Consider the following 12,078-nt stretch of genomic DNA (forward strand, 5'->3'; position numbering starts at 1 on the left):
AAATACCGGTGTCGTACCAGTACTCACCGATACCGAACCGTACCATAATGAACAGTAGTGATTTATTATTAAATTATAATTATAATTAGAATTATTTAAAATTAGAATTAAGAGATGAGCAAATGGTATCGGGTATAGGTACCGGTCTCAAATTTACCAAACCGGTGTATTTTTGGTACCGGTTCTGCACAGGTATTCACCGGTTTTTACCCTCAAATACCGGTGCCGTACCAGTACCGACCGGTACCGAACCGTACCATACTAGGTATATTCGATACCGGTACCCACTTTTGGGGATTTTGGTAACGGTATTTTCGGTACCGGTTGGTACCGAGCTCATTAAATCCTGTAGCAACGCAGCAATGCAAGTAATTGCACCGTTTAGATTACTTTTCAAACACACAGTAAGTAAACTGTATTTCGTTTGAATGAGGTTTTATATACACAATAACTTATTTTGCTTACTTTTTTGTTTTTTTCTGTAATGAAGGAATTGTAGCATGTAAAATTAACTTAAATATTTAGAATATTTATGAGCAAATTGTATCAAATCCTGTAAACGAACCGGTATCGTATCGGTGCCAAATTTAATATACTAAATCATTTTCGGTACCAATTTAGTACCCACCTTTTGGCGTTTTCAGAATCGTTACTTTAGGTTCGACACCGGTCTAGCACCATATTTAATTTGTTTTGGAATTCTTTTATTGCTTTTATAATAAAATAACTGTATTAAATTTATTGTATATGATTTTTTAACAAGTATTGATACGAACCGATAATAGTACCAAAGAGAGGAAGAAGAAGCTTGAAGCATTTTTCGTAATAACTATATTGACCAACTTCTCATAATGACCCACCTTTTTCTAAGTTAACGGAGAACGTTACCATCTAGTGATAGACAACTGACGGTTACAAATTTATTAATTTGTGTGCTCTTTGTGAACTATCCGAACCCGATCCAACCCGAATAAAACCACACTTTTTTTTTAATACTCAGTGGTAGACAACCGACAACTACAAATTTCCGCCCTCCATGAAAAAAATTTCTAGATCCGCCACTGATACCAAGTGATTCTTTATCTTCCAAACGTAACTAATATGTTTTTGAAAAATATGTTGGAACCAGGATTTAGTGACTATTGATTGGTGTTTTGGCGACTATTTAGTCTCGAGCCCAATCAGCAGCTACTACCAGCCAAGCTAAGGATTGAGAATTACTAAAATCGTCCATGAGTACGTTAACGTTACGTTTTAACTGAATCAGTGATTTTGATTAATATGACAACAAAAATAAAACCTCAGTGATCCAATAACAAAAAGGTTTATTTTTAGACTGAAGTGACAAAAGTGACTAAACTCGGGGACGATTTTGACATTTAACTCTAGATAAATATACATAGATATAGATGTTCTTACGATCTCATATTTTATGTGTATTGCGGCCATGTTCCTAAAATCTAACTGCATGCATGTTTAATATATAAAAGGTAATCTCCATGTTCAATATAAGGAGTTAAATATTGCAAATATTAATAATACTAATTAATAATAGATCGAAATCGACGAACATACAAATTAATTAACATATTCGTTTTAGTCCTGTAACATATTCAAGAGACGTTGACATGCAAAAAGCTTATCCTTTGACACCAAGTGCATGTATTATAAATATTGATCACATGCAATGTCAAGCTGTAATAAATTTGAGAACGTGCCAAAACTTCGTACTAATTTATTTGTGTTGATAGTTAGAAAGAATGAAGTTATTTTATAAAAAGCATAGTGATTTAACTAATTTGCATAGTATTAAATAAAAAGTGAACAAAAAAGCATTGCAGATGTTAATATCTTTAGTGTCGTGGTTGATGTTGCGTGATACTCTGATTTTATATTTTATTTTTTATAGAAAATGAACTTTGTGAAAACATTTTCTTTTATTATAGAAATAAATGTTTCTTTAACATGACAAAAACGTTGATATCGTTGTGTACTTACTTGTATTTACTAGTGACGGTGACAATATATAGATTGGGTGGTATACTGTACTACCTGTAACAGGGTTTTCGTAATACCCCAACCTCTTGTGAATAATAACTTCTTTTGAACGTTTAGAGCTTGTATAAGGCTTTTTTGGGTAAATTTCAAGACATAAAATATGTATAAATAAAGGTTTCCATTATATTTATATGTTTTATGCCAAAAATATGAATCGAAAACCCCTATCTATACCCGAACTCGAACCATACCCGGCAAATACCCGACCAATACCCGAACCCTACCGGATCAATACCCGAACCCTACCCGGACCCGGAAATAGGGTATTCTAATATTCAGGTATTGAAAACCCGAACCCGAGTACACATGGTATAGATTTTATGTCCAATACCCCGAAAAGTCATAACCCGGTCATACCCGTACCCGGATATATGCCCGAACCCAGGTATTAGAAAAACCCGGTTTGAACACCTCTAGTTCAGTGTGTTCTCAACCAGCCCAATTTCCTTGGTGAAAGTTTGGCCCATGGCCCACAACCCAATGTCTAGATATAGTAATAAGTAAACCCTTAGAAACTAATGGACCAGTCACATAGCACGTAATGGGTTATTTAGGATACTAGTATAACATTAAGGTTCAATTTTTTTAGGGTAAATTACATTTTTCGTCCTTTATGTTTGCATCGGATTTCAATGGATGCCCTTTAACTTTAATAATTACGGTCACAATCCTTTATTTGAAAAACTCGTTACATCTTAGGTCCTTTATCACTAACCAGATTAAAATTTTGAGTTAAATCTAGTTACTTGAGGGTATTATAGTAATTTAATGTTTTTATCTAAATGTCCTCTAATAAACAAAAGAAAAAAAAAGCATATATAATCTACAACCTTATTTCATTCTCTTTGAACTCTCTCTCTCTCTCTCTCTCTCTCTCTCTCTCTCTCTCTCTCTCTCAAATTAAAAAAACCAGTCAACTATTCCCCAAATCCACTGCCGCCACTGCCTATGACGTGACCACCACCATCATCGATTCTGGCGAGAGAGAAGTGATCGTTCTTGGCCTGTGAAGACAGATCTGATCGTTCTTACCGGAACTAAACAGTGAACCTCTGTTCTATAGATCTGATGTGGCCATTTCGTGATATGTTCGAGAGAGAGAGAGAGAGAGAGAGAGAGAGAGAGAGAGAGAGAGAGAGAGAGAGAGAGAAGTGATCGGTCTTGGCACGTGCAGACAGATCTGGTTGTTCTTGGTCGGAAATAAACAACGAACCTCTGTTGTTATAGAACTCTGATTTGTTTGCAGATATTTTTGGTTGAATTTCTTAAAGGTATAATAATTTTAGATGTTTTGTTTCACTTGATTTTGAAACTTTCTTTTATTATCGGTTGAATTCACTACTAGAAAATAGGCCTATTGTAACTTTTTAGAAGTAACATTTTTCAAATGAGTTGCATTTGCCTCTAATGTAACTACGTTGAATATAAAGGTTGCATTAGAAGATCTAATGCAACCTTTATATTATAAAGTTACAATAGCATATTAAATTTGTAACCTTTATAATTAAAAGTTGCAAAGTTACTAAAAATTGCAACCTTTTTCTTAATGACATATAACTTTTGTGCCATTAATTTAGGTTTTTAATGACACTTTACATATGACATATGTACTTAGCACACACTTTAAGTGGCGTTTACTTTTTTGTGCCACTAATATAGGTTTTTAATGACAATATACATATGTCACTAAAAAAATTTGAACACTTCTTTTTATAAAAGATTTGGAAAACCTTCTAAGAGTATTCACATCACCTCTATTATTTCCTACCTTATTATTTTACCAAAAATATATTTTTTTTCAAAATTTACCTCTTATTTTAAAAAGTCCTCCACATTTTATTATTTTTCTTTCTATATATATAACCATATATATATGTGTGTCTTTCGGATAGATTGATATGCTATAGGGTGTGGTCATGACCCTCATGACCACCATGCTTCTCTACGTAAGTGCCATGTCACCCACCTCTAATGCACAATCAAAAACCAGTACCCTAAGGGTCTGTTTGGTATGGGGTAATGGAATGGACGAGGTAATGGAATGGATGAGGGAATGCAATGGATCGTTACCATTCCATGTCTTGTTTGGTTACCATGTGAATGGAATGAATTATTATTGTGTATTGTTCGGTAGGCAAGAAAAACGGAGTAATAAAATTAGCGGTGAGTGGTGGTGGTGGTCGGTGGTAGTGATTGTGGGTGGTTATAGGTAGCGGTGGTGGGTGTCGGCGGCGGCGATGGGTGGTGGTGGCGGCGGCAAGTGGTGGTGCGGTGGTGACGACGAGTGGTGGTGGTGGTGACAAGGTGGCCGTTGGTGGTGGGTGACAGCAAAGGTGGCGGTTCGTGACGGCGACGGTTGGTGGTGGCGTCAACGATGGTGGTGGGTGGTGGCGGCGAGTGGCGTTGGCGGTTGGTCGCAGCTGTGGGTGATAACGACGGCGGCTGTCGGGGTGAGGTGGTGGCGGGTGGCGGCAATGGCGTCGGCGGTGGTGGGTGGTGGGTTGTGGCGAAGGTCGTGGGTTGTGGTGTTCTTGATGAATGGTGCAAGAGGGGATGAAATGGAAAAAAAAAACATGGGGGGTGGAAGGAATGATTTTGAGGGAATGGAATGCCTTTTGGAATAGGTGATTCCATTCCATTGACCAACCAAACACTCTTTTCTTCATTCCCTCGTAATCACTCATTTCATTTCACCTCTCATTCCTGCATACCAAACACTACCTAAGGGTGTGGTCATGACCCAAACCACTATCCCCTTATTTATTTTAATTTATCTTTGTCTAAAAAAAAAGAAATGATTACTTGAAAAATAGAAAGGAGGACCATGGTTGCCATGGTTTTATCCATCCATTTATGTTGCTACGTGACTAATAATGTCACAACCATAACCCCAAACCCTTTAGCCATTAGAAATAAAAAAAAAAATATTGAATGAGATTTGGGGGTATTGTTGAATTTAATAAACTTTGAATGAAATGTGTGAGTGCTAAAATAAAATGTCCAGCCCCAAATTTTTATTCCCTCCCAAAAATTCCATTCGCTCAAATTTCATTCCTCCTAAAATAACCCTAACTTCTACATTGCCCCCTTTCTTTACTCCTTACCCCAATCGAGTTACAAATCAGTTACTAGTTTCACCCCTGAAGACGATGAGTAGCATAGGAAGAGGGTACACAATCTACCATATACAACTTTTATTTTGCCTGATGGTAGGGATTTTCAGATCGATTACACCGCTAAAGCCATTGACAACAGCGGCAACATCGTCGGGGTTATTGTAGGTTTTCTATGTTGATTACAACTTCTAACTTAATGGATTTACTGTTATTGTTGAATGATTTGTAGATTTTAGGGAGTAGAGAAGCAGATTGCATTCAACATGATGTTTCTTGGATCTAATGGTAGAAATTTTTTTAGGTGCATCGCCATTCTGTTCAAGTAGCTCCCCAAATTACAGATTCAGTCAGGTATTTCTTGCTAACTGTTAATATATATTTTTTTTTAAAACCAACCATTTTTTATAATCATATTGGTCAGTTAAAAAAGATATTCTTATTCCAATAGATATAAATATATTAGAATAAAATTAATTTTAATACAAGTAAGCTTTAGCGTGCAAACTGTATGAAGTGAAGGAAAAATCCACGCGGTGGTATTTTCGAAATTACTTTAAATAGAGGTGTTACGTAAAACCAAAATTGTACTAGAAATATTTGTTGCTACAGAGTAATTATTTGTTGAATAGTGTAATTATCAGTATTACTAAAATGCTAGTGTCCTTTTTTTTCATTAACTTTGTACACTTGGTGCGCTAAGGTAGTGATTGGTATGCATGAATGGGAGACGGAGTGAAAGAGATCATTGTGAGGGAATAAAAAGAGTATTTGAGGGAATAAAAAGAGTGTTTGCCTGTTTGGTTGGTCAATAAAATGGAATCGCCCATTACACAAAACGTCGGCCACCGCCGCCATCATTCAATCCCCCTCCCCCGATTGTTTTTCATTTCATTCCCTCTTTCACTCTTCATCAACAACACCAAAACCCACCACCGTCGGCCACTGCCGCCGCCGTCACCACCACCACCACTCACCACCTCCCCCACTTCCATGAACACCACCATCGCTACTGCCCACCATCGTTGTCGCCACCACCCACCGCCTCTGCCGGCACCCACCGCCTCTGCGTCCACCTACCACCACCACCTTCACGAACACCACCACTACCGTCACCCACCCACTACCTCCGCTGCCCACCATCCCTGCCACCCACCACCATCGTCACCCACCAACACCACCCACCCACCCACCGCCTCTACCGCCCCCTACCGCCTCTGCCGCTACATAATAGATTTGTCCACTTCTTTTTTCATAGCTTGAAATCGTTCTGTTACCTCGTCGTCATCAAACTAGATCTGAAACCAAACCTATGTGGTCGTATTTTTTTAGGGGAATCCTTTGTATAAAAACGAAAAAAGTAACAATGCGAATACATGGTTGAGCCGTGTGCAAAAAAAGAAAACCCTAAATTCACAGGACCCTTGTTCGAATCTGATTAGCCCTAAATTCAGCTCTTGAGCTTCTTTTGTCTCTTGTTCGATTACAGTCCCTTCGTTTTCTTTTGATTGCAGCCTATTTACGTCACTGCCCAATTACAGATTTCATCAATCGTTCCTCTTAACTCTTTTTGGTCTTCTGTTCAAGTAGCTCCCCAAATTACAGATTCAGTTAGTTATTTCTTGCTAACTGTTGATATATATTTTTATTTGATAAGATTATTGGGTTTAGTGGGCAAACTTATTAATTACTTAGGCGTGTTTCGTTCTTCTAGAAATAATATCTCCCAAGGGACTATGTATATGCCATTTATCATATACTAGACTGAGGTGCTTTTCCCATCCCAAGGGACTATGTATATGATTTCCCTATTTTGCAGGATGCTCTTTCTACTCCAGCATGCACCATCATCAGGTCTTATATCCCTGAAGCTTCTTTTTCAATTCTCATTGGATCTTGGTTAGGTGAGTTCAATGGAATTTATTTAACAATGTGTAGATTCTTATCCATAAATATATAGTTTCATTGAATGTTAATAAATTTAGTCAACGTGAGTTAGGAAGTTAAGAAGACAGAGATGCTATTGTTAGCCCATAATGTGTTATAGTTTAGATTTTCATTTATACATGTGCTTCTTGCATCCTAGTTTATATATAAGTTGAGTAAATTTGTTAACTGTCGTTAAATTCGTTGCAGAAATTCGTATTGGCGGAGGTGGGTTGGTCGTTGTATTGTATTCCGACTGGGGAGTATACCTGGATCTATTGTGAATAGGTATTTGTAGCTAGACATATACTGAAATAATCTATATATAAAACAAGTTTTATGTCCTGACGAGTTTTTTTGCACCTATATATTGAAATAATCTATATATATGATTTCCCCTTTTGCACCTTTTGTTAGTTTTTTTGCACCATTTTCTTTTGTTCATTACTTCATAAAGAGTATGCTATATAAATGGTGATTTTTATACCTATATAATATTGGTAGTTTTGTATAATAATGAATTGTGTATCTTGTATGGCCAAGTTGGTGTGTGTTGTGCCATGATCTATTGTTGCATACACTTCTGCATCCAAAATAATTTGACCCATTTACTTTTTCAGGTAGATGAAGCTCAGTAGCAGTGGCGTGTTCCGTTTACTAAAACGGAAAACAAGCTGAAAGTCAAGTTTAATAAACGATAAAAAAAGTGAACCTAGATGAAATCAGGTGAGTAGTGTCTTGTAATGTTTTTATATTGGGTTAACCCATAGCCTATTTAAGATCCACCCATAACATGATTTCAAGTATAAAAAGTTATTTTCACAATATTTATATTTATAATATTGAAGGAACAAATGAAGAACTACAAGCCTACAGAGGATGACAATGCTACGGTAGATCCTTTTTTGGTTGTAATGAATAAAGAAAACTATAGATATCGCCGACTTTATGGTAGAGGCGTTACAAATACCTTAGTGAAAAAGGTAGATGGTGCTTGCACATCATACATGATTCCGGAAGGGCTGATGGAATCATTTAAAGCGAACGTTGAAGTTGAGAAAAACCAGTTGTTGGAAATGCGTAAAGAAATTGAAGAAGATCATGAAAGAAAAAAGGCTGAGCTGGAAGCTATGCAAAAAGACATTGACAGCCAACGACAAAACTTGGAAGCTATGATGCAGAAAGTTATGAAGCGACTGCCTGTTGGAGATCGAGATGAGTAGAATGTTTCAATTTCTTTTTATTATTGTATTGAAACTTTGTGTTGACCACTTTGTTATTTAAGTTTGAACAAGTACGTTAAAGTACACTATTTCTCTATCAATGATATTTGTTCTAGTGTATTTGCGGTTCAATGTACATCGAATAATAGCAATAAAATCTATCGTACAAAGTTGCATTTGGATATAAAAAGTTGCATTTGTTGTAACTAAAATTCGTAAAAAAATGTTGCATTTAGTGTAAAAAAGGTTGCATTTTCCTAATAAAAAGAAAATAATAGTTGCATTACCTCTAAAAAAGGTTACATTTTTGTAACTAAACCATATTGAAGGTTGCATTTACGTGTATAAAAAGTTGCATTTGAATGAAAAAAAGGTTACATTTTTGTAACTAAAATATAAAAAAAAAGTTGCATTTGAGTGTTATAAAAGTTGCAAAGAAAAAAAGTTGCATTTGTGTACTAAAAGCAACAGTTAAGAAAAAGTTGCATTAGACCCTAAAAAAGTTGCAATAGATCTAATGCAACTGCTTCTAATGTAGCCCCCAATAAAAAGTTGCATTAGGCCTAATGCAACTTTTTCAAGACTTAATGCAACATTTTTTAGGGGTTACCCTAGCTTCATTTTCTTGTAGTGATTGAATCGGCAATTTGTCGATTTGATTATTTGAATTTTGTTATAAATTGTTTTGCCTTTTGGTCTGGTTGAGTTGGAGGATAATTGGACTTTGATTGTCGATTATTAAGTTTTTTGTGTGTAATTTGATAGGATTGATGTGGCCTCATCTGTAAACATACATTTATATGTATATGAGTCTGTGAATTGAAAGGAAAGTGTAATAAGAGCAGATGAGACGGTGTTACCTCAGGATAAGGTGGGTGGGCGCTGTTACCGGAGAAGGGGGAGTTGCGTGGTGTTCCAATGGGGCGAAGGACTCCATGGCTTTCGTTTGATTTGGATGAGAATGAAAGATGCGAAGTGGATGATGGACGGAGCTTTATTTTGGGCATATATGATGACATTTGTAATTTCGTCCTGATCAGGTACAAATTTTGAGGCAATGAAATGTTGGCGGTGGGGGAGTGGCAAGGGTTGGTGGCTGGATTTGGTGGTTGGTTGGAGAGGAAGGAGGGAGAGAGCTAGTTGATATAGATAGGGGTAAAATGACATAAATGCCCTCACATGAGGTGCACATGATCTGACTTAACATAAAATTTTAACTTGGTTAGTGCAAAATGACGAAATGTGTAATGAGTTTTGCAAATAAAGGATTGTAACTGTAATTATGAAAGTTAAAGGCTATCCATTGCAATCCGGTACAAACATAAAGGACGAAAAGTGTAATTTACCCTTTTTTTTAACGACAAGATGACTAGAGTTAGGATGGATTTTGATAATGTTATAATATAATTTTTGTTTGTAAATTTGAAATCTTGTAATTTAATTGACGAATTTTTACAAATTATTATAAAATTTAATTATCAAGAATATTATACATTGTGCACATGTGATGTCTCACATTTTGAGTTTGCTATTTGAAAGTAAATGTTTGTAGATGTGTAGATAATAATATTTATTTCTTCTATTTTGTCGTAATTAATGCTTTGTTGTTACATATATATCTACAGTTGTCGATCAAGAAGTAACTTATTTACCAACTTTCCTCCTGTCGTTAAATTGGCAACAAGATTATTATTAATTGAAATAAATACTATATTGTATATCAATATAATTTACATATGCATGTTGCATATATTTTTAATAATCACTTTAACCATTCACCAAATGCATGTTTTCCTCTATAATTTAAAGCAGGTGAACAAACACAAATATATTCTTTTCAGAATATAAGTAGATACTTTTCATCTTCGATCTGTAATTTAAAACTGATCAAGCTATGATTATATATTCTGAATATTTAAATTTCGAACAATATGAAATATATATATATATAACAAGCATCATGAATATTTAAATTTCGAACAATATGAAATTTATATATATAACAAGCATCATGTTTGTTCCTTGCATTTTGTTTATCGTTTCTGTATAATATTCTTATGTCGAATTCTAAACTACAACAATTGAATCATTATGTAGTGATCTAACTTTATGAAACTGCTCCTTACACAACTTAATAATGTTGTTTGTGCATGTATTAATGTATTATAGAAAGTTTGTTACAAAGATATTAGCTACAACTATATCCATTCACAGATTCACTCCAGTGTACATTTGAAATCCATGTATGATTTATATATTTGAAACTTATGGTCTAAATGAAGTTGCATAACACAACTTGTCTCATTCAGTTACCCTTGTTTGATCTCTTCAACCAAGTATTTTAAATCAAACTTTCCACTGTTGCATTTCACAGCACTTACAACCTCTAAGAACACATTGACGCTACACGGGACCACCAGCCTATCTTTCTGTTCGAACCCAAATTCATCGGCCGTCTTCTCTAATAATATCTGGAAGAGGGGGTGCGAAAGATGAGACGTGTGGACCACAAACCGTAGTCTCTCCTCTCCAACATACAGTGCAATACATCCTCTTGGGGTGCGTGTGCGTGTGTGTGATCGATGTTGTTGCTTGTTGTCAGCATGAACACTACTCGACAAACACTCGTAACAAGATGACTGAGCAGAACTATCACTGATGCAGCCAACATTGATCTTGTTGGCCAATTTCTTGACAAACCCAATTTTCTTGCCCAACATTTTGTAGAGTGAAGAATGTGTTTAATTATAACTTGCTTAGTTCTAAAAAAGAACCCAAGTGTGAGTTTGTGTAATGTGGGAGTGGAAGTGATGCTATATAAAATGAGGAAAGCTTACCTTCTCAGACTTTTTAAATAATTTAGGTCTATGATTCTATGTGCAAATGTATCGTCTTTATGTGCTTTATACATATTATATACTTGAATGGCAACTAGCTGACTGAAAACAAATGCAAATAGGTAAACATATACCAAAGAAACAAAAAGTAAGGATGTACCGAAGATTCTTTCCAACTACGCTTCATAAAGTATAAGTAAGTACATCTATGTGCATAATTTTACATGTTATTATCTTACATATACATGGTTGAGATGATTAAGTTTAAAAAATTGTAGGTTTTATAATTCGTGTAGACCTGGATATCTTTCTTAATCATGTTGAAATCGTCTTCAGATTGAAATATATCAAAAAAATAACCGAATTATTAATAAAGAATAACAAAACGAATATGCAAAACATGTTGTTAAAACCAGGTATCAGAATTAGACCAAATTAACTTCTTGATATAGGTGGAGGACCATTACAATACCATGATCTTGTTGAGATGTTGATAATCCTTCCGAGAGAGTATAACTGTTAGCAGTTATAATTGTCGGTAGTTGAACAGTTACATCAAGAAAACCATTAGTAGAAACTCTATCAACAATAACTTAATTAATGTTTGTGATCAAGTTACTACTAATGATGACCAAGTTGCCACTAACTAACTTGGCACTTAGCGAGACCCGAACTAGGGGCTCTGACCCTTGGACCCTGCATGAGGCATTACCCTCGAACCCCCACCAAGGGTCACAACGTTCTTGGAACCCCTGTCAAGGGGGCACTGCCCTCTTAAACCACCCGAGTTTGTTAGTTTTTAAAATCATAATAATCTCTAACATGCGTGTAGTACTCCACACCTCCTAACTTGTATTGATGTAGAATATAACTTTATTTTGGATTTAAGTAAATGCAGATAAACGTAATAGGTATGCTGAT

General features: G+C 35.6%; 1 protein-coding gene and 1 long non-coding RNA gene across 3 annotated transcripts; one reads left to right on the plus strand and one right to left on the minus strand.

Annotated features, from left to right (window-relative positions):
• The first annotated feature begins 5,064 nt into the window (after nucleotides 1-5,064).
• LOC110924084 lies at nucleotides 5,065-8,440 on the plus strand. 2 transcript variants are annotated; one of them, XR_002584266.2, is made up of 6 exons: nucleotides 5,065-5,335; nucleotides 5,404-5,525; nucleotides 6,991-7,075; nucleotides 7,308-7,385; nucleotides 7,718-7,823; nucleotides 7,946-8,440. It is a non-coding gene; the product is annotated as an uncharacterized LOC110924084 (long non-coding RNA). The 2 variants fall into 2 exon arrangements; XR_002584265.2 differs by having other exon boundaries at nucleotides 5,476-5,525.
• Nucleotides 8,441-10,629: 2,189 nt separating this feature from the next.
• LOC110923879 (auxin-responsive protein SAUR71) lies at nucleotides 10,630-11,040 on the minus strand. Its single transcript, XM_022167934.1, has one exon. The coding sequence runs from the start codon at nucleotides 11,038-11,040 to the stop codon at nucleotides 10,630-10,632; it is 411 nt and encodes a 136-aa protein (XP_022023626.1).
• Between the last annotated feature and the right edge of the window lie 1,038 nt (nucleotides 11,041-12,078).

Source organism: Helianthus annuus, chromosome 17 (genome assembly GCF_002127325.2).
Source record: "Helianthus annuus cultivar XRQ/B chromosome 17, HanXRQr2.0-SUNRISE, whole genome shotgun sequence".
Lineage (NCBI taxonomy): Eukaryota > Viridiplantae > Streptophyta > Magnoliopsida > Asterales > Asteraceae > Helianthus > Helianthus annuus.

Bases quoted from the DNA above. Each gene is read 5' to 3' on its own strand.
- LOC110923879 (XM_022167934.1), bottom strand. From the start codon at position 11,040: ATGTTGGGCAAGAAAATTGGGTTTGTCAAGAAATTGGCCAACAAGATC.